The 23,228-nt window shown below is 41.0% G+C and overlaps 2 protein-coding genes across 4 annotated transcripts; both read right to left on the reverse strand.

The window, feature by feature from the left end:
• Positions 1-894: 894 nt before the first annotated feature.
• traf5 (Tnf receptor-associated factor 5) lies at positions 895-9,596 on the reverse strand. Of its 2 annotated transcripts, none has more exons than XM_037763372.1 (11): positions 9,467-9,596; positions 7,947-8,237; positions 7,057-7,120; positions 6,522-6,623; positions 5,568-5,732; positions 4,836-4,913; positions 3,670-3,744; positions 3,494-3,586; positions 2,625-2,765; positions 2,198-2,363; positions 895-1,995 (listed from the first exon to the last, which is right to left on the reverse strand). In XM_037763372.1, the coding sequence occupies exons 1-11, from the start codon at positions 9,469-9,471 to the stop codon at positions 1,409-1,411; spliced, it is 1,767 nt and encodes a 588-aa protein (XP_037619300.1). In that variant the 5' UTR covers positions 9,472-9,596; the 3' UTR covers positions 895-1,408. The 2 variants fall into 2 exon arrangements, with proteins under 2 accessions (XP_037619300.1, XP_037619301.1); XM_037763373.1 differs by having other exon boundaries at positions 7,947-8,222; positions 9,467-9,592.
• A 2,278-nt stretch (positions 9,597-11,874) lies between these two features.
• rcor3 (REST corepressor 3) lies at positions 11,875-22,984 on the reverse strand. 2 transcript variants are annotated; one of them, XM_037763374.1, is made up of 12 exons: positions 22,694-22,984; positions 22,520-22,576; positions 21,199-21,276; positions 21,054-21,106; positions 19,935-20,096; positions 19,577-19,701; positions 18,493-18,571; positions 17,341-17,577; positions 16,846-16,923; positions 16,150-16,207; positions 14,641-14,885; positions 11,875-14,321 (listed from the first exon to the last, which is right to left on the reverse strand). In XM_037763374.1, the coding sequence occupies exons 1-12, from the start codon at positions 22,815-22,817 to the stop codon at positions 13,941-13,943; spliced, it is 1,677 nt and encodes a 558-aa protein (XP_037619302.1). In that variant the 5' UTR covers positions 22,818-22,984; the 3' UTR covers positions 11,875-13,940. The 2 variants fall into 2 exon arrangements, with proteins under 2 accessions (XP_037619302.1, XP_037619303.1); XM_037763375.1 differs by having other exon boundaries at positions 17,341-17,556; positions 22,694-22,982.
• Positions 22,985-23,228: the final 244 nt, after the last annotated feature.

The raw sequence follows: 23,228 nt of genomic DNA on the forward strand, positions 1-23,228 counted from the left end.
TGAGTTAGCATTTTAGCACTTCCGGTTCCCTCGTCTGGAAGTCAATGGGTATTTTGAATGGAATTTTAGTTGGATGCCTGAAATAAGGTCTGTGGTTAACACAAGCTGAAGAGATTTTAACATTTTGTTCTACGACATAAAATATGTCAGTTAATATCCAAATTGTGAATTTTGAAGCTTTTACGTGTCTTAAAAAAGGCGGTTGCTAACAAGAGGCTAAATGAGACTACAAAACGTCATCACGCCGAGTCGTCCGCATTTACAGCCCCGTTGTGTATACTCGCGCTCATGAGACGGTGGTGTAGTTCGTGTATAGCCTAATGTTAGGTTTTTACTTCTGGAGGTTGCATTCACACTTCAAAATAAAAGTGTTAATTTGTGGAGATTGTCTTTCTGAACTAAACATGTAAGTATCATAAACGTCTGTTTGTCACAGAGCTTATTTTCTACAATAATCCAAAATTGAATGGAAAAATCCCATTGGCTTTTTGTCAAGGGAACCAGGGCGATGCTAACTTCCTGGTTGGCCTACAAAAATACATCATCCCTGCAGCGCTTTATAAGTAAGTGAGGCAGTAATCGTGGATTAAGATGGTTGCTTGTGTAGATCTGCCTGCTGTAGAATTAAGACAATAAATAAACAGTAAAGTCTGTCTTCAGTAGCTGCCACATTAACATGTAGAAATAACTTCCTCTATTTGTGGACAGAGAGCAGCTTGTTTATCTTGTGATCACAACTTATAACAAAATTAAGTTTTTGGGTGCAAATAAAATTTTCTTTCCTCAAAGATGAAGATGTAATTATAAACCTTGCGATAATACACAGTTCTTCTTCTGGTTCTCCTCTTTGTCTCCCCGTTATCCTCAGTAAAAAGACACATTTAAATCCTGATCAATACTAAACTGTTTAATATCTGCAGGTGAACTGATCATTAGATCCTGATCTCAGGATGACAGACTTAAATACCTTGATTTGAGCACCAAGTGTTAGTTATTCTCAGACAATTAAGTCATAACATCAAGATAACGGGCATTTAATAATTATTAGTAACCGCAGTCTTTGTTGGAGTCGGACCTCCATCAAACGATCCCTGAGATGATCTGAAAGCTTAAAGGAAAAGCTTGACATTTTGGCAAATGAGGGTGATATCAAAACATGTGTCAGAAAGAAAGAGAATATTTCCCAAAATGTCAAACTGTTAAAGTTACAATATGTCGATTTTTTTTTACTCTTTTTAAATTATTCTGACAGCATATTTGGTAGAAAAATAAGAAGATCACAGTGAAAATTGCATCAGTCTGTGTTGCCTCGTCTCCCACAGTGTCCTTCCTGAACTGAACACCAGATGGCGCCAAAGTAAAATATATAAAATCTAATCCTACACACGATAACGTGGAGGACAAAAGCCTACAGGTGCTCTAAACCGGCCATGTCCACCTTCACTTTGACAAACAGAGTGTCGTCTTTGACATACGCAGCGTTTTGAGGAGCTTCTAGCTTGTTGAGGGGAATGAAGCATGAAAATCCAACAGCGACGTTGCTGACGGACTCGGTGGCGGGTCGCTGGAAGCTTTTGGATATCGGGTCGGGTCTGAAGCTGAGACTCGGGTGGTTACCGGCACCGCTTTGATCCAGAACAGACAGAGACACGGTCTGTCTGAAAGGCCACGGCAGCAGAGCGTCAAAGTCTCCCGGCATCAGGACAACATAAAGGGACAGGTGAGTCCCTCTTCCCTCCCCGTCCCCGTTCAGATAGACCTTGGTGGCCATTTTGTAGCCGCAACATCCGGTGTGGAACGGCACGCTGCTCAGGCAGGGCACTTCACCTTTGACCTCCGCTTCCCTCCTGCTCCTGAAGTCCTTGATCTTCCAGATCAGTTTGCCGTCGTAGGACGTGGCCTCGAGCTCCTGCAGGTGCTGCTTGTTGCTACTGAGCTGAGCGGCGTGGAGATCCAGGAGACCCGAGTGATGCTTCAGATTCTCCTCCAAAGTTCCTGGAAGAATAAAAAACAACAGCATTCACTGAAATACGAAGTTCTAACCCTAGAAAGTAAACTGCATCTTCTTGCAACAGGAAACATCTCATTTTGGGGTGGGTAGGGACATAAAATCCACCGTTTTCACTGGGCTGCACCTTTAAAGACATACTGTCACTAAGAGCAGGTTTATGGAGGCAGATTTTCATGGTTTTGTTACCCAGGTGTTCTCTGAGGGCTTCGGCTGCCGACACTTCCTGGATCACAGCATCCAGAGACTTCCTGAGCTGCTCCAGCTCCTCCATACCAGGACCGAGTCCCCGGGACACCTGCTGGATGTCCAGCTGGACGGTGGACAGGACGTCCTCCTGCCTGCTCAGCGTCCTCTGACCAGACATAGAGGTAACATGGTTTAATGATGCTGCTCTGACACTCACAACTGCAGGATTCTCCAGTAAATCCAGATTTTGTTTCCAAATGCAGACTGATACTTTAAGTTAAAGCTGCATTTTGTCATTAAAATAAGAGTTTAGTTACCAGAGAACAGATACATTTAATGCTCATAACTGTTAAATAAAGCTGGATGATGATGAAGAAGGTACAGATGAAATGAAGGACGATCAGTAAGAATCAAACTGTGTATTAACCTGAGCTGTAGAGACGATGTGTTCAAGGCTGCTGTTCTGTTGCAGCGGTGGTCTGATGTTCTTCTGCAGACCAGCGAGCAGGAAACTGTCCGTCTGGACTTCCTGCTGCTTCAGCAGCGCCTCCTCCTGGAGAACCTCCACCTGCCCGACGAGACAACAGTCTGAGGTGAACTTCTGACACTGAGTTTTAAATTGAATCTGGGCTTGGGAAAATAGCATTTTGACGCTAAGACATAAATACTTCGACCAAAATTGGAAGGTTTGTATTTTAATACATAAGGAACACCTCTGGGAAACTACAGAATGATATAAAACCAAAATATATATATATAAATTATATATATAATGGAATTTGACTGCATCTTTTTTAACTTTTAACACATTGTTCATTTTGTGAAGTAATGAGAAAGTTTCATGATATAACATGATAAAGTGATATGTTGTTGCAACAAGAAAAGTGTATTGTACAAAATGAATGTTTTTATGTAGTAATAATGAGATAAAATGGCATTATAACATGAAAAACATCTTGAGATAATGTCAAAACGAGCATCACCGTGGCGGCAATATGCTGCCGTAGATTAGTGCAGCTTTAAAGTATGAATAATTAAAAGACCAAAACTCATAAAGCTGAGTGTAACAATTATTAATTAAATAATTAAGTATTAGTCCTCATGTTATATCCTACATAATTTCTTCTCAGCAAAGCCCATGTTTGGGAATATATTTTTCCATAAGTCCATTTATATTCCAGATGGAGATTTAAAACACGTAGTGAAATGATGATCTCTTGTGTGCGTCCTGTAATAATAGTAATAATGTAACGTACTAATCAGAGACTTCACTGGCTGTCCGTTTGTTAGACGCACCTGTTGCTCCAGGTGGGTGTTGCTCCTCAGGACCAGCAGCATGTGACGATTGACGGCAGCGTCTTCATGCAGCTTCACTCTCCCTCTCTTATCCTGTGGGACACAACAGGTGTTGTCAGGTGTTCGGCCTGTGTCACACTGCGGTTCTTCACTGCTTCACTGTGAGATGAACTCACCTGCACAGAGCAGCCAAACTTCTTATAAGAACAGTCGATGTGAAGCTCAGGACACGACTCTCTGTGTTCAGTCAGCTGCAGGACGAGAAAGAGAGAGAGAGAGACATTGATGTTAAACCTGCAGTAAGCAGAATGTTTTTGGCATCATTGGGCAAAAACTCCATAATAATAACCTTTCAGCGTATTATAATTCAAGTGTTCTGAGAGAAAACTAGACTTCTGCTCCTCCTCATGGCTCTGTTTTCAGGCTCAAAAAAAGAGAGGAGACTTTGGCCAATCACAGGTCATTTCAGAGAGAGAGCGTTCCTATTGAGCGTTCCGATTGGCTGTGCTCAGGCTGGTGGGCGGTGCTTGGTATTTCCTCAACCAATCTCAACATGGCTGCTGGATCACAAACTTGATCATTTTACAGCTAAACAGTACACAACAAGATGTTTCTGAAAACACTTGAGGCGAGAAATAGGCATTAAGGTAACAGAATATTGATTAATATTTGACCAGCACTGCCTAGTTTGACGGTTTGATCGGAGTTCATGAGTGATTGACAGCCGGCTGTCATAGAGGGCAGGCTCCAGCTCGGCTCTGATTGGTTGTTTTCCTTCGTTCTGTGAAATCTTGCAGATGTCATTAGGAGCACCGGAGGACATCGGAGGATGCAGAGACACGTGATTGTTTTCTCAGATTACCTGTCTCATGCACTACTGCCAGGGTATAGTAACATTTTATAAAAATAACTTTTTCTAATTATATTTGCTCCAATCCAAAGATGTCAGAACTGGACTTAAATCAGACCTGTCTGACGAGGATTAGGGGTTAGGAGTGAAGTAAAAAACGAAACAATTCAATTAATGTTCGTCTAACATAGTTTTAAAATGTTTTTCCTTCTGCTGTCATGCATGGAAAGACCCAAAATAATTACTATAAGCAAATTATTTAAACAGCGTTTGTATAGGAATGATTCTGTCCCAAGCTTTTTGATCACTATAAGCAGTTTCACTGTATTTATATAGCACCTAAACCTGCTTTATAATAAAAAAAGACATGCAAATATCACTTTCTAAAATATGGGACCTTTAAGTCCACATTGGCAAAATCTGGCAGACATGCATGGACCAGAGCCGGCTCACATTTGGCCATCCGATCACTGTATCTATGAATGAGCTCACCTTGTGTCTGGGAACCTTCAGGGAGCAGCTGTTGGGACAGTCCACCTCCACCTCCGGACAGGAGCTCTGCACATGATCCTATACAGAACACCGAGTCACCACAAACACATCACCATCACCACATTTCAGCACACTGAAAGCGCAAAGATTCAAACTTGTGATTGCTCACGGTGGTTACGGTTAAGATAAAGGTACAGTGTGTAACATCTGGCGGCCTCTAGCGAAGAGGTTGTAGATTAAAACCTCTCCTGTGTGCCGAGTGTGTAGAAGAACTACTGTGGCTGACGTGGAAATGTGAGGGGCCCTCTCTAGAGCTGTTGTAAGAGTAGCATCAGTCATTTGGAGAATAGTAAATTCAGTGCGTAGAGAGTGAGTGGTGAAGCAAGAGAGAGAGTGGCGGCGATAGATAGATAGATAGATAGATAGATAGATAGATAGATGTACTTTATTGATCCCAAATTGGGAAATTATTGTGTTACAGCAGTGTGCGAACAAGTGAGCTAGTGGAGCAGAAGACAGTTAGTTTAGCAACAAATTCATAGAATAGAAATCCTCTCTTGAAATAATGACGTGATGGATCCCAGCGTAGGAAAGAACCTAACCCAAATAAGCAGCCTGTTCTGAGAAAGCTGCACAAAGACATGACTGGAACATCATGTGTGTGTATCAGGATCATTTGTTTGCTCTCTCTCTCTCTCTCTGTCTACAACAGACGGTTAGACGTGACTTTACCTGGATGAGGCTGAGTCTCTGCGGTTGCTGGCAATGAGGGCAGGGCTCCATGCGGTGAGGACAGGCGTCGGTCAGGTGTTCCTGCAGGTATCTCCTCTGTAGTGCCGTCCTGCAGCCTGGATTGCAGCACTGCAGCTGCTCAAACTGACACGACCTCCGGTGCTCCTGCAGAGGACGAAGTGATGGAAGATAAAAACGAACTGTCAGCTTCATGAGACTGGAGGTGTGACTTCATATGTGTTGATCAGGTGGGTTGCTGGCTTTAGATTTATCCATCTATTAGGATATAACATCAGGCAGCCATTTTGCCTTAACTTTCAATTAGTTAGTTATTCTATACCCAGACCTCCGTCCTCCATGAGATTCAGCCTCTATATCAATTTAAGTCCGTCCAAAGGGACTTAATGGCATGGGAAACATACGTCTAGATTACTAAAGCAACTGTGAACTAAAAACAATAATCTTGTCCTCTCTTTAGGTATCATGCTGGAGAGGAGGTTGTGTTGCTCAGGCTCTATCTGTTTAACAACGCCTGGAAGTTGCTCGACATTTTCTGGATCCATATTCTCGTATATGTCCACATTATATGTATCAAATGGATCGTCTATGTTGTATTTTCATTTTGTTGTTACTCTGTACACACGACATCTAATTCACGTCTGTCCATCCTGAATAAGGCAGCCCTCCTCTGTAGCGCTTCCTGAGGTTTCTTCCATTTTTTTCCCGGTTAAAAGTTTTTTTTGGGGGAGTTTTTCCTTTTCTGATGAGAGGGTCGCACTTTAAAGGACAGAGGGTGTGATATGCTGTACAGATTGTAAAATATCCTGAGGCAAATTTGGGATTTGTGATATTGGGTTATACAAATAAAATTGACTTGACTATGTGTTGGTGTGTCCTCGTGTGACAGCTCTGTACATATCCACACATAATGATCCATTGGTGTATAAAGTCTACCTGCAGGTGGCGTAATGTGAGGACAGAGGTGCATGCTGGGGAGTTGGTGCAGTACACTTCTAAACTGGAGATTTCTCGTTTGCAGCAGTTGTCCTGGAAAACCTGCAGGTACAAAACTCTTGATTAGTGTCAAACTTTTCCACAGTTGATAAATCCAGTCAGCAGGAATGGTGACAACAGATGGATCAGACATGCCACTGTTTGTATTCAACACAGAAGATGCTTCAAACACCATGAACTGAGCCTTATTACCATCCGGTACCCTAACACATAACAAATCCCACCAACAACTCAGGAATATTGGAAGTGGCTTTAGACAAATGAATGTAATGTCTGTCTGTCTGTCCACTACTTTGGCTCAAATATCTCAACAACCATTGGATGGACTGTGATAAAATGTGGTTCAAACATTTATGTTCCCCTCAGGATGAACTGTAATAACTTTAGTGCTCCTCTGACGAGTTCACTACTTGTGACTAACATACTTGAGATGAGGTGAACTATGTGAATGTGCAGCTGCAGGTTTGGATCTGACCTCAGCTGGTGTGATCACAGCTCCGTCTACTGGACAAACTGGGCTGGACGATGATGAACTCTCCCTGGAACACAAAGCAGATAAATCATGACATACCCACGAGTCCCAGGCGCGCTGTAAGTACAGGACACACCCGACAGGTACAACACACCTCCATTTAAAGGGCAAATATTATGCTAATTTCCAGGTTTATACTTGTATTTTGGGTTTCTACTAGAACATGTTTACATGCTTTAATGTTCAAAAAACAATTTTTCCCATGCTGTCTGTCTGAATTAGGGCTGCCAGTTATGGCCAAAATGATAATCCTGATTATTTTGATCAATATTTAGATCAAGATTATTCATTTATTTTCGGGACACAATATTTGTATTGCACTTTCACATTTAAATAAACAGAGCGCTGCTTTCACTTCCATGTTGTGTCACATTCCTGCTAAAGTAGACATGTTTGCATCAAAATAAGACTTAAAATAAGGTTCTTCTTCACCTGAATTCAGTGCATTTGTATACAACAGAGAGCAGACGGCCAAAACGGGTAATACAGTATATTACTCGTCTACTCTACACTGCAGCCGCAACATTCAGGAGAGTTTTTCGCGGGCTGCCACTGAAGGGTGCACAGCAGCATGCTCCGTTTTAGCGCCTGTCTCTTTAAAACCCCCCTCCTGAAAAAGCTTCGTCTGCTCTGATTGGCTTGTGAGAACAATATGGTGCACCTCTGCAAAGGTAGATCTCAAGCTGTGGGTGATATATTCTAATGAGCCTGCTTATGACATAGGAAGGGGAGCCAAATAGAGCAGACTGAAGCTTAAAATAAAGGGGAAACATTTTAACATGATTAATACAGCATGTTTAGCTACTATGATAAGCATTGTTATTGGCTCCTACAGCAGTGCTTGGAGGCAGAAGAAGCAGTAGATGTGTCCACAGGAGTTCTGCTGAGGGTTGAGCACGACTCCACTGCAGATGGGACAAACAAACTCCTCCCTCAGCGTCAACACAAACTTCAGCGAGTGCTGGATGGAGGTCAGCTCCGACTCCCAGGAGCTCATCCTGGACTCCCCGGACCACAGCCTCCACTCCTCGGACCTCCTCGCGGACTCCTCAGACGACGAACTGGACTCCTCGGATCCTCCCGGCTTTGTGTCTGCTGTCGCCATGAGTCTGCAGGAGGCCAGGCTGAACAGATCATACAGGTGATGTAAAAGTCATGTGACCGGTACTTGGTGTTCCTTCACCAGATTTTACAATGGCGGCGGTGTCACAAACTTTCTCATTTTACAGCTAAACCGTGCACTAAAAGATGATTCTGAAAACATTTGAGGCGAGAAATAGGCATTAAGGTAACATAATATTGATTTAATATTTGATCAGCGCTGCCTAGTTTCACCGTTTGGTCGGAGTTCGCGAGTTATTGACAGCCGGCTCTCATAGACGGAAGCTGGACAGCGGGCCTCAGATCAGCTCTTACTGCTTGTTTCCCTCCGGTAAGTGAAATCTTGCAGATGCCGTTAGGAGCACCGGAGGACACCGGAGGACACAGAGGCACATGATTTTAATCAGGTTACCTGTTTCATGTACTACTGTTATGATATAGCGACCGTTTTATAAAAATAACTTTTTTAATCATATTTGCTCCAATCTCGCCTAATTCAGCTTTAACTAAACTTAAAATTAAACTTCAGGTCTCTATCAACAAAAACTAAGTAGGAGTTGGAGCATTAATCATACAGCTGTTCACATTTCTATTTTTATTAAACCAAAATTAATTTGAGAGTCTTCATGTGTCCCCCCAGCAGGTGTGGAACAAGTACTCAAAGTAGAAATAGTCTACTATATCAGAGTACTCAAGCACAAGAAGAAGTCCTGCATTAAAATCATTACACCAGTAAAAGGATGTATAGGCTAAGTATTTTTAGTTACAAAAGTAGGCGATCAAAAGTAAAAGTAGCCTCCTGATCAGCAGCATGGCTCCTGTCAGTGACATCACACGTGCTGATGAAACACAAGCGCGCGCGGTTATCTATAACTCAGTAATGATAATGACCATCATCACCATCATCACCATCATCATCACCAACAGTGTGGTATAAATCAGTAGATTCAGTAAAACACATGGAAGGGAGAGTTTTAGTGAATGAGTTCAGCCTGCAGGGGAACCCCCTCTGCTGCTTTATTATTATGAGATTTACTCCTTTATTATTAATCTATAAACTCTAAACTGACCTGAGATCTGTTTATCTAACACTGTACTATAACTACCTTTAGTACGTTTCAATCATTAATCAGACTTTGACCCTGTGATCAGTTTTAAACTCGTGATGTTCCCGCTGGGCTTTACTTTCACTTTCCTCACAGACACAACATCACCGCTCATAATGAAGAGTCAGGTTTTGGTGTTTTCTTACCTCATTCTGGGAAATCTCTCTGAAGTCTCTAATAACAACACCTCCACACTGGCACAGCTGATCGATATTACTGATTAGTATCGATTATATGCGGTAGATACTGGCAGCGGCGACGGAAGAGGAAACTATAACAGCAGGAAGTGACTTAACATCAACAACCTGCTGCTGCTGTTATTACTACTGTGTGAATACAATTAGATGTATACAGGAAATAAACTACAGCATTAACACCAAGCAGTGGTGGAAGAAATATACAAGTAGTAAAATATCTATAAAATACTATACTATACTATACTATAAAATACTATACTATACTATACTATAAAATACTATACTATACTATACTATACTATACTGTACTATACTATACTATAAAATACTATACTATACTATACTATACTATACTATAAAATACTATACTATACTATACTATACTATACTGTACTATACTATACTATAAAATACTATACTATACTATACTATACTATACTATACTATACTATACTATAAAATACTATACTATACTATACTATACTATACTATACATCTATAAAAATACTGTTACAAGTAAAAGTACTGCATTCAAAATTTTACTCAAGAAATAATTGACTGTGTTTGTGTGTGTGTGTAAAAATACAGTATCTATATATGTGTATATGTATGTATGTATATGTGTATATGTATATATATATACACATATATATAAATATATATATACAAATTATATACATATATATATTTATATATATATAAATTGTATACATATATAAATTGTATACATATATAAATTATATATATATATAAATTATATACATATATATATAAATTATATACATATATATATATAAATTATATACATATATATATATAAATGATATACATATATATATAAACATATATATATGTGTGTGTGTGTGTGTGTGTACGTGTGTATATACAGTATGTACATCTTCTATGTAGTGTACTGTTTAGGTGGGAAAGAGAAACTTTTTGACTCGGCCACCATGTTGACATCAGTTGAGGAAATACCAATATACACCAAGCACCGCCCACCAGCCAGAGCACGCCGTGGGTGGGTTTACATTGGAGTTAGTTGAAAATCCGGTTCGTCACATACTGTTGCTAAAGGGTGCTTCTGTGCGTTTACCAAACGGCCGTATTTGACGAGTTGGGAATGAAAACAGGTTAACAATATTGTACTGGTGTACCTAATAAACTGGAACTACTTTTCAAGGCACTAAACAGTGTTTACAGTGTGTACAGATTTGGAGGACAGAAACAGTCAAATGGTACAAATGTAGTTTTTAATGAGACGTCTCAGCAGCTTCATCTTAACAGCAATATTTTACAAGTTCTACTGAAACTCAAAGGACTCTATGTATGACTCTATGACTCCAGTTACATTTAACGCCATGATGCATCCAAAAAGCATTAAGAGCACTTTCACAATGATTTTTCACACCAAGTCAAAACTGGTAGCACCAGGAAGAAGAAGAAGAAGAAGAATAAATAATGAAAAGACAGACGGACAGCACATCTGAAGCTCAGAGTCAAGGTGACGATGACATTTAGGTTTTTAGTTTCAAAATTAATCTTCAGCATGTGGGAAAACACAGCTACTCTGAGAACGTTAAACCCAACAACAGAACGATTAGAAGAACAGTGAGGATCATTTTTCATTTGGCTGACGGAGACATTTCTACAGGAAACATCGTCTGGATTTTACACTGAAGGAAGTGAAGCTTTACTGTTTAAAAAAAGCATCAAATCAAACGTTAGTTAATGAGTTACTGACAGCTGATTGGATGGACAACAGGTTACAAATTACTCAAATAGATACCAAACTGTACATGTAGATGTCTAATGCTACTGTACACAACACTGAGGCCTTCAGTTCAACTTCCATCATGACTACCAGAGAGGTTATTTACCAACGGTTACCGTGGTGGCGATAACAAATCACAAATCACAAACTGCGATCACTTTTGTCTCAGCAGCACACCATTAAATTACAAGTCTGGTGATATTCTATATTTTTCTTCATGTTCAGACTCAAATCAACAGTGAATGTATCTGCTAACAAGTATTGTGTGTGTATATCAAAGCCTGATATCGCTTCTTCTTCTGTGCCATAGAGCTCCATTGTTGTCCAATAACTATTAAAAACACATCAATGAGCCTCACTGTGTCACTGGGTGACATGTTCCTTCATCACCATGAACAAACACACTGTTGTTTATTTTGACTCAATCCCACAAACACCGTCCTGCTGCCACAAATACTCACTAGAACACCACATGTGGAATAATCCGCCACTGAAAATAGTCCCCAACAAATGCACTATTTCCTCCTCTATGTTTGATAAAACTACAGTGAGCAGCTGTTTTAGGAAATTAATAATATTTAAAAAAAAATGGAACTATATATTTGTGTTTTTAAAGTAGGAACCAATGAGCTTGGAGCCGAGAGCCACAGACATGAAGTCAGACAGTATTGAGAGACGGACTAATACATTGTTGGTTTGAGTCTAAACATGAGATTTCTTGACAATAAGAAAAATATACCAGACTGATCGTTTTAACAGCCTCATATCTGAATCAAGGCTTTTAGGTCGTATGCAGTAAAGATCGCAAAGCCCTTTGGAATATGTGTAATTTTGGGTTGTGTAAATAAAACTGACTTAACTAAAGTCCCGCTAGTGCCATCTAGAGGCTGCAGTGTTCATTACAGCCACGACTCCATCAGTGGAGCTAAACATGTAGTTTTTCCTGAGGGCGGCGCTAGAGGAAAGATCATGGGTTCATTCAAATCTAAAGGGTTCATCCTCTGTGGAGCCAGTAGTTGTTGGAGTACAGTGGCAACCGCTTATAGTGATCATGGTAACGGTGATCAAACGCATATATGGATCAAAAAGCTTGGAACAGAATCATTCCTATACAAATGCTATTTAAAGAATTTGCTTATAGTAATCAAGTAGTCCGTTCATTTTGAGTCTTTTCGTACATGACAGCATATGGGAAAACATTTTTAAAACGACGTTAGACTAACATTAACTGAATTTTTGTTTTGTTTTTACTTTACTCCCTTGATACTTTGCCTCGCGGACCGTCTGCTTTCCGGCTGGATACCTGAGGCTGAAGCTGTGTGCACATTGATATCATGACGGGAAGAAGAAAGTAATTTTCTCTGAATAAAAAAAAAAAATGTGCACGGGAAGGCGCCCTCGTCAAGGGGATTGATAATTCCTGGTCACGTAATGCCCCCAAAGTGAAATTTTTTTCTGATCCTCAACCGGCTCTGCGGCACACATGCAGACCGGCACCCGTTTCCCTCCTTGCCGCTACCGGGTGAGCCAGCGAGGAGCCCCGGCAAAGGGGCGCCGTTCATCTGCATGCAAGTTTGAGCTGCAGAGCCGGCCAAAAACAGCAATGCCTCACCCTCGGTGAGGGAAAAGGCAGAAGAATTAGCAAAGTAAATAGCAAAGCGGTCCGTTTCATTACTTTGTATTCATGTAATAAATATATAAATGTCAATTAGATGATAATCTGCATGAGACATGATGCACAACAACAAAGATTTGGTTATAATAATCATCCGCTTATAGTGATCAATTTGACCCGGACAGACGTGATCACTATAAGCGGTTTTCACTGTAATAATAAATCGGTGTGTTGGACCGACCATCAACTAGAGCGGGCTGAGAAACACAAAAGTCAGCAGAGGCTCAGTGCAGTGTACATGTAGAGAACTCTGGGAGGTGGAAGATGAAGACAACTCATAAAAGATGATGAGCTTAATGATATCAATAACAATGTTGAGTTTCTTAATGTAAGAAATGACACCGATTCAAGTTCATAATTTAGCTGTAGAAAATACTGCAACATCCAGCTTTTAGTATCTACTAGGCTGCTGATGAGAGCTGATAAATAATTTTCTCACTTTGAAATGTTTTAGGTACTGCTGTGGGCCATTTTTGTCTGTGGTCAATGCAGTAGTGTCCTAGTGGAGGCATAATGACGGAGAAAAAACAAGGAACCAGGATGGAACCCTGTGGGACGCCACATGTCTGGTGACTAAAAAGGCTCTGCTTCGATAATCTGCACACTTTCTGTGACAGATTTTTAAAGGCTGAAAGACCTGTAGTCAAAGCTCTTTTACAAAACAAAGATTTTAAAACCAGGTGTCCATCAACCAGCAGGTATGCTGCATGTAAGTCCTGTGGGAAAGACAAACTTCAACCCCTAAAATACTGTTCACCAAATAATAAACACAGATTTGGATTGTGTTTTGTGTAAATGTGTCACCTTTATGTTCTCGTGTGGTGAGAGTAGAAAAGCTGATCAGAAGCCGTGAAAATCGCTGCCATTGTTTTGAAGAATAAAGTCACTCAGATTTTCCCACAGGACCTGAACGCACCAGCTTCAGATTGAACATTTTCTTTCTTCTGTCTCTTCAACAGAAAGTCTGACGTTCGTCAGTGGAGGGAGGAAGACGAGGCCTCTGATTGGTGGACGGCCAGGCCAGGGGGCTGCTGGGTGGAGCTTGGACCCGACCCCCCGGGGTTGCCGCCGAGGGTCATGGGAGCGGGAGGGCGTGGGTTGAGGCGGGGGGGCAGGGGGTTAGAGGGGCGGATGAGAGGCGGGGGCTGCTGCAGCGTGGGGCGGGGCTGCAGGAAGCGGGCCTGTTGTTGGAGGGGCGGGGGCTGGCGGTGCAGGGAGGGCGTGGCCGGGAGGGAGGGCCGCAGGAGGGGAGGCGGCTGGTGGAGGGAGGAGGAGGAGGCGCTTGACGTCACCGGAATCTGAGCCGAAGAGGAAGAGGAGGCAGCAGGAGACGCACCTGAGGAGGTCACCTGACCCTGCAGAGAGGAGAGGGCGGGGCCATAAATTACCTCACTGTAAGTCTGCATCACTCACATTTACATGTCCACGTTCTTACTTAAAGCAGTGGTTCCCAACATGGGGGGCTGGGACCTACAAGGAGGTCGCAAGATGATTTCTTTCTCAAATGTCTAATGTTTCTCTAAAAGCCTGAAGGAAGGAAATCAATCTAAAAACTGGTGGATCAGCATCAGAAATGTAAAGCATGCAGGTATTGTAGTTTATGCATCAGAGCACAATATGGGATGTAAACCATCTAAAACCTGAATACTCTGTCTGTCTGTTTAAATGTCTCACCTCTTCGTCCTCTTCATCGGTGCTCTTCCCTGACGGAGTGGCGGAGCTGGTCTTCCCCTCCTCTCCAGAGGTGACGCTGTCTCCGTTGGGAGCTCGCGTTCCCTGCTCGGCCTCCCACTCCTGCAGCACCTCGTCCAGGTTGAACCGCCGCCGGTAGTTCACAAAGAAGTTCTTCACCTGGCCCACCGTCTTGTTACCGATGACGTCAGCGATGGCCTGGAAGTCTTTCCCGTATTTCCTCACACCTGAAGAACATCACAGACGGTTTGTAATGATGTAATCAAGTCTTAAACATGACACCAAAACATACAGAAGAAGAAAAATTTGCTATCGAGAGATTTTATCTGGTGCAAATGTATTGACTTGGTGTTTCTGTGGAGACGTTGAGGACTGAGGGAAGTCGTCATTAAAGGGCGGGTCCATCTGCATTCTGTTCAGTTTATTTCAAATGGAAACGTCCACTCAGCCGTTGCAAAAAACAGTGATGTAGGTTTCCAAAGTAAGCTAATCAATAAGATATGAATAATGTGAACGCTCGCACTAGCTGAGTCAACGTTAGCTGTGCTAAGTTTGGAAATAACTGAAAGGGTTAGTTCCGATTTTTTCAAGTGGGGTTGTATTTATACTCCCTCGTTCTGTGAGGTAAAATCACTGCTTTTATGAATGGAGTCTGGTACGCGATTTAAAGGCTTCAGTTGCTGTCGGAAAGGGCTGTCTGACAGCGAGGTACAGCGGCTGTGGACAGGAGCAGCAGAAAAAAATATTTTTAGCCACATAAAAAAAATAAATAGCAGTTTAAGTGTACGTTATATTTAGAATAGGCTATACATATTCACCACTTTACCTCGCCGTCAGACAGCTCTTTCCAACGGGAAACTGAAGCCGTTATATCGCTGTCTTCAAAGCCACCAGACTACATTCACAAAAACAGTAATTTTATCTCACAGAACCCGGAGTTTCTGGTCTACCGCTGCATCGATCGGTTAGTTTGTTTGTGTTATTGTGTGACTTTAAGATCCGAACTAACGTGGCATCGCAGCGGTACATTACTTAGCTTCTGTGTCGGTACTCCTGTCTGCTTCTCCAAACTAGGAGCATGCTGACCACCATTGAAGTTACTGTATGTAACGTCAATACACTGACTATAAGGATGTACTGCATATATACTGTATATGTAGTAGTTCATCATGCCTGCGTCAGGTCACACATTTGGTCATCTGATCCATTGTTATTATAAAAGTATTGATAATTGCAGCTTTAAAGACACAGTGAAGTAAAAGTATTTTCTATTTTCTATAAATTCTAATCCTCTCCCTGTGTTGTTGTTTAAGTTCAGGTCACATAACTGAAGATAAAAATGCTCAAACTGCCATTTCACTGTGATTTTAGAAGAAAACAGTTTTTGTTCACGTTTATGAAGAGATAGACGTTCTTCATCACGTATTTGTACAATTTCAGCTCCATGCACCTTTTCTAACCTGTTACCTGGTCACCTGTGATGAAGCTCACCTTGAACGGCCAGGAGCTGCTCGTCTGTGGTCCAGCGGGCGTTCACCTTCTGGTTACACTGCAACAACAATGACTGACAGTTAACTACTGACAGTTTATAACAGGAACCAGAAGATGTGAGAGTCATGTTGCCCTCTAGTGGTGTTTCATCAAACCTCAGTATAACCAAGCCCCCAGGAAGAGCACTACAACTTCCATGTCCGTCACATGATGCCATTGGGCACAAAAAGACTTCCCCATAGACTTACATTGGGAAAGAGGCGTCTGTAACTCAGCGGATACTTTTTTTTGAGGTAAGTCAACTTTCCAGAATGAACACCTGAATAGCCCTTATTTAAATCATTAGGTCCTAAAAGTTGTAAAATGCACTTATAGGCGAATCCAGAGTTATTTCTCTTCCTCCGTTCATGTGAATGAGACCCAGACTGAGGCTGGAGCGAGGGCTGGGAGGTGGAGTTAAATAAAACGCTAATAATTAATTAAATAAGCTTCTGCTCACTTCATAAATAGATACATCTACCAGCACATGTAATAAGCTGTTTTTAGAAAATAGCTAGAATTATTTTCTGTGAAATGTAATAAACTGTAGTTTTTTTTTAGGTGTAGTTACTCTTGTTTTAAATTACATGTTTTAAGTTTTGGTGGTGTAAGGCGGTGTAAAAGGTGAGCCTCGGTGTGTTTGCATCAGTGATGTACCTCAGCCAGTTTGAACTCTTCAATCCCAGAATCCAACATGTGTTTCAGGCCGCTGTTCATCTGTTTGGCGTTCTGCACCTGAAGAACGAGACAGGAACACTTAGCCGAGCTTCAACAAAACTCACAAGTCTGACTTTCACGTGTCTCTGCTTTGAAGTGTAGCTGTAATGTCTTTAAATCTCTGAATGAACACCGTCTTTATCCGGCATCAGACCTGCTGCACATAGTGTACTGATACCTGCAGGTATCACCAGCAGGAGGCGGTACAGCCCAGGCAGAGCAGTGGTAATATGGTCAGGCGCTGCATAGGACGATTCAGGGACACACCTGGGGTCTTTCAAACAGATCTAGCTAACCAGTCCAAGTTCAAGTCAAGTTTTATTTAATGAATGAGCAACAGACATGTTTCATGTGATGATCTCTGACTGTCTGGTGAGTTACTCTGTCTGTCAATAACCTGAGGAGGAAGAGGAGGAGTATTGTAGCGCCTCCTACCTGTCTCTTGAGGGACACCAGCTCCATGTCCAGCTGACGGAGGAGGGTGTTGGCGGCGGAGGAGCTGCAGGACACGGCCACCACGTCCTCCTGGGTCAGGTACATGCCTTTGGGGGGGCGGCAGCGAGAGCGCTGGTGGTGTCGGTGCTGCAGGGTCTGGTGCTCCCGCCGACCCAAAGCCACCTTCGAGCCCGGCATCACCGGCTCCACTTGGTTCTGCAGGGAGGAAACATGGAGCTGCTTACCGATTAATTTAACAGATTATCGTTAAAAGAACACAAGTCAAACATGTAACTGAATGCATCAGTAAATAATAAAAGATTAAAGTTATTTGAATAATTAAAATGTAGTGTAAACAGCAACATCTAATCAGGTGGTAAAAAAAAGCAGAGAGCTATTTATTTCTTTTCCTTTACATCAATCATTTCATAAAATAAATGAAACATATTTTAATCTTCTATTTGGCTCTACAGGCTCATTTTATTTCAAATTCTTCAAACTTTTCTTGGCACAATTATTTTTCTATTTTCCCCCTACACTAACAATATTATTTATTGATGTATTCAGTTATATTTTTTGCTAAATTGTGGCTACAATTATTGATTGTTTACATTGTTTTATAAAATTAAAAAAAACAATAACTGGCTCCATCTTCTCGGATGCTTGGAATTCTTTGTAGTTTCTTATAAAATATACTCAGTTCATTAGGTACACCAGCTAAAACTAACACAGTCTCTAATCCAATAGTCCTGTAATAAATTATGAAGTTATATTGTTCACTTTATACTGATTCAACTGTAAGATAATTATGATGTAGTTTGTGTTGCTTTATACAGAGAGGTGTTTCTGTTTATTTAGCCTACCATCGTTGATATAAATGGAGTGGACTTAAATAAGAGAAAAATGTTTATGATCACCAAAGGTGTAATGTTTTTTTCAACTGTTGGTCTGCACCTTGATATTTTGTAGATTAAGTAACTAATGAAAAAATGATAGATTCATCTATAGTAATCTGTAGTTACTTTATTAATCTTTCAGTAACTAATGGAGTATTTTATTCAAAAACAAGAAGAAAGAAATCTTTAAAAGTCCCACTTAGATTCCAGAGCTTTTTGTTGTTGTGACAACAGCAGCTCAGGTGTGACCACGTACCTCTTTCTTGGTTTCCTTGTTGGGGTCGTAGTCGCTGTCGTTGGCTTCTATGGGAGCGGCCTCCTCCATCTCCTCATCACTACGGCAACAACAACAAGAAGCCAAAATTCAGTCATCGACAACAACATCGACAACAACTACAACACAGACAGCCGAGATTCCAAACAGACACATGATGTCACACCAAAGAAGAAGAACGGAAACAAGAGAATTTGCAAATACAGTAATTCCGGTCTGAATCTAAAAATCTGTTTTTGGCAGTTTGAAGCAAAGAAATTACATTTATATTACAGTCTCAAAAACAAACAAACATTTATTCAATGTTGATTGTAAATTATATTTTCCTGAAATCACAGAATCATGTGATATGCTGTCGTCAACGGCAACAATCTGAGGACAGAAATGACCAAAGGTGTAACTTCACTTTTGATACAACACTGTCTATCATTAAGTATGAGGTTTCAAACATAATTATAGGGTTATGTTTTATAAACGATTGTCACTCACAAACTCCAGATACATCTGTGAGTCGCAGGTGGCGTTTAAAGGAATATTTCACTCCCAAAATGACCATTTGTATATCAATTACTCACCCCGTGTTACCTTGAATTATCGAAGAAAACTGTGTTTTTCTCACATGCCTCCACGGCGAACGGAGAATCCAAAACAGAAAACTTTCGCTAAAACCTTACAATTTAAAACACGTCCATATAAACAGTCTTTTAGCGTGAATGCATGTGTCTGGGAAGTTGTGAGCATACGACTGGATAAATGAGACTTGGATTATACTACACAACAACTGATGTTTTGATCTAGTTTTGCTGTTGTCAAACGTGGCCCGCATTAACTTCAATTCATCAAGACTTTTCTCTGTTTTTTTATTCTTCGTTTACCATGGAGGCATGAGAGAAAAACAAAGTTTTCTTCATGAATTCAGGGTAACACGGGGTGAGTAACTGATATTTAAAACGTCATTTTGTGGGTGAAGTATTCCTTTAATTGTTATGATGCCGTTTCTTTCTTAATAGACTCTGCAGCAGACTGACACTCTCGGACCTCCTCACAGCTGATCAGTGAGCCGTACCTGTCGTCCTGGTTGTTCCTGTTGGCCAGTTTACGAGCCTGCCGGTCCATCAGACTGGTTCTGGAGCGGGTCTTCTTCCAGGAGTAGTAGTACTTCACCAGACTGGAGATGGATTTGTCCGGTAACTGAAGGAAACACGATAAAATTCAACATTTACTAATCATCAAATCTTTTGCATGTATAATCTTAATCTGAAAAGCAGCTACAGCAGTCACATAAATATAGTGGAGTAGAAGCACTAAAGGCAGAGAATGGTAATAATTGTACTTAATTACTCCCCCCCCTCTGTCTCTGTGGCTATAATGCAGTAATAATGCTGTACATCAGACACCCTGTGGGACAGACGCGTGGTGTTTACCATCTGCTGGATGCGATGGAAGCTCTTGCCGTGGAAGCTGAAGGCCTGTTCAAACAGCACCTTGTCCTCCACCGTCCACTCGTCGGGGAACGGGGTGAAGTTCGGCAGGTCAGCCAGAGACTTCTCGATGTTGTGTTTGTGCCAGAAGAGCATGCCGAGTGCCTGCATACACAGCCGTTGCAAGGAACACATTCAATAACGTGATAGTAACGTGTTAACACAAATTTGTTTTAACGCCACTAATTTCTTGACTTGTTGGTTGGATCTTTATTAACTCAAAATAAGCTTTTAAAAAGTTCTCTATCATATTTTTCTGAAACTCTGACGTGATGAGACTCTTTTTTATCATTATGTGATGGACAACATTTTTTTAAATCTTGAATTCTTTTAACTTGATACCTGAGGAGTCTAAATTAAACACGCACATTATTTTTTTCTTCACTCGGCCAGTTAGGACAAACTTTCAGGATATTTAGGGGAAATGAACCCTGAGCAAAATAAAAACAGTTAAATCTCTTCTTCTTTTTCCTCTTTTTAGTTGGGAACAAAACTGCATCACAGCAAACATCTGGTGAGGAATGAGACCGACAGGTGAGGAGTATCATCAGATCTATCCACGTTTAAAATGATGGATCGCAGAGAGAGTTACAGTCTGTGACTCTGCTGAGTGTTAAAGTCTCCTCCTGCTCTCTGTGATCACCTCACTGTGCTTTAATGCAGCTGAATTCATCATGTTGTTGTTTTCATTTACGGATTCTTCTGTTTCTGTTGTCAGACGACTGAACAAATAGTATCATAAACACTACATGTAAGCCAGCAGTCATTAACAAGCTGCTGCTAAAATTATTTTCTAATCATGATCTGACAAATTCACCGTAAATGCAGCTTAAAGACAACAGCTGTTCTGTGTGATCGGCTGTATTGGCATTTAAAATGTTTGATCACAGAGAAAGTTCCCAACTTTACTGTCACACAGTCGCCCCCCACTGAGCAGCTCACATCGTCGTTATGTAAAAGTTTTCCCCGTACACACTGAAACACCGAGCTGGTGTTTTGAGATTTAAACAGTTTCGTGGGAAGAAAAAGAACATTTTAGTCAATTTTAGAGGACGTACTCACCTGCTCCACGTTGTATCCGTGTTTCTCTTTAGCTAAAGCGATGTATTCATCCACTGTGGAGGGAAACACAAAGGGTTAGATCCGTCTGATCTGAGGACCTTATGGAGGACTGCAGCTGTATGTAGAAGACAGGAAGTTGACTTACATTTGGAGTCGATGATGGTGTGATACGGAGACCAGACCAGCATCCCTCCGCTGTCTTTATCTGTGTACTTAGTGGAGCCTGAACAAACATTAAGAAGATCACACTCATTAAACCTTTAAAGGGCCACTCCGCCAACTTTATACATAAAGTTCAGTTTACTCGTCGTAGTACTGTTTTGCTTTTTGTTTTATTTCCAACATTGTGATGACGTGATTAGAACATCTCAAAGTAAAGATTGACACAGAGGCAGACACACACACACACACACACACACACACACACACACACACACACAAACATATATCTATATACATATACATACACTAAAACAAATGAAGATTTTTTATGCTCAAATTTAGTATCTGTGATTAATTAATTTAGACTGTAATAGTTTCTGTGTAAACTTTCACAAAAACGTCTAAAATAAATAAATTATAAACACGTTTATAAGAAGAAATGATAATTAAAAAATGGAACTTAGTATTGAAATTCAAATGTTGGGCTATATTTACTCGCATGTTGAAAAGTAGTTATTATTAATCTATTATTGTAATATTTATTATTATTGTATTATTATTTTGCCCACAGAACTTTCCTCTCACTCTGCCTTAGAAAATATAAAAAATGATTTAATATATGTAGAGGGGAAAATAGAGAAGGCCAATGTAAACAAACCAACTCCATAAAGCTTAATTAATTAATTAATTATAAATTCATTAATGTCACAAGTTGTTATAGTGAGAAGGTGAGGTAGCCTCGGTTCATGTTCACGGTTTATTAACACTGAGTTAATAAACTAATACCTGATTTGATAAGTGTTCACTAACAGTCACGGTGTTGAACGCACCAACACATCAACATGAAGCTGTGTGTATATATGTGTGTGTGTTAATGTGTGTGTGTGTGTAGTTCCAGTCTGTATATGTCCGAGGCTACCACTCTAAATTAATTATAAACAAATTTATAGGAAGAAATGATAATTAAAAAATGGAAGTTAGTATTGAAATTCAAATGTTGGGCTATATTTACTTGCATGTTGAAAAGTAGTTATTATGAATCTATTATTGTAATTATTATTATTATTATTGTATTATTATTTTGCCCACAGATCTTGCTCCTCTCACTCTGCCACAGAAAATATTAACAAAAAAAGGGTTCACTAACAGTCACGGTGTTGAACGCACCAACACAACAACATGAAGCTGTGTGTGTGTGTGTGTGTGTGTGTGTGTGTGTGTGTGTGTGTGTGTGTGTGTGTGTGTGTGTTTGTTCGAGGCTACTACCGTCCGTCACTCAGGTAGAAACCAGTAAAAAAACTCACCTGGTTCAAACTCGGGTATGTTGGCCTGGTAATCGGCTCCAACCCGCATCCCCACATCTGGAAAAACATCAGCATTTAAAAAACCAGGAGCAGTTTTAACTGAAATGTTAACGATATGACGAAACGCGCAAATACATAAGCCTACGAGAGGCTTGTTCGAGGCTATACACTCACCGTGTTCGTCGTCGCTGCCGCTTTCGTCTGAGAAATGTCCGTTAGAAGCGTTGGACGGACTCTTGGTGCCGTTTGATCGACCTTTCCCCAAGTACTCCGAGCCTTTATCCATCATCCCCGGCATCTCGCCGCTCAAATATACCGTTTTTCAGGCCGCTGTGTCTGGATATAAAATGTCAGCAGGAGTATGGAGGGTTTTTCTGTCTGCTGCTGTTCGCTTTCTCTCCGCCGCTCCGTTCGTGTCGCTGTCGCGCCTCGTCTCTCTTCGCGCTTCGCCTCAGATACGGTCGCTTCAAGCTATAACACCTCACAGAAAACACCAGCAGAGTCTCATTTAAATACTGCATAGTTTTAATGTGTAAAATGTTTTTTTCCCCTGTTTAAATCGGTGGCTGAGTGGGGGTCTAACCACCGCAGCGGAAGGTTTTTTACGCAACCGTGTAGGGCGGCGGTGCGACTCCAGCTGCTGCGGTGCCTGTGGCAGCAGATCCTTCCGCCGACACAAACTAATAAACTAAAAAAAAAATACAAAAAA

Source organism: Sebastes umbrosus, chromosome 3 (genome assembly GCF_015220745.1).
Source record: "Sebastes umbrosus isolate fSebUmb1 chromosome 3, fSebUmb1.pri, whole genome shotgun sequence".
NCBI classification, from domain to species: Eukaryota; Metazoa; Chordata; class Actinopteri; order Perciformes; family Sebastidae; genus Sebastes; species Sebastes umbrosus.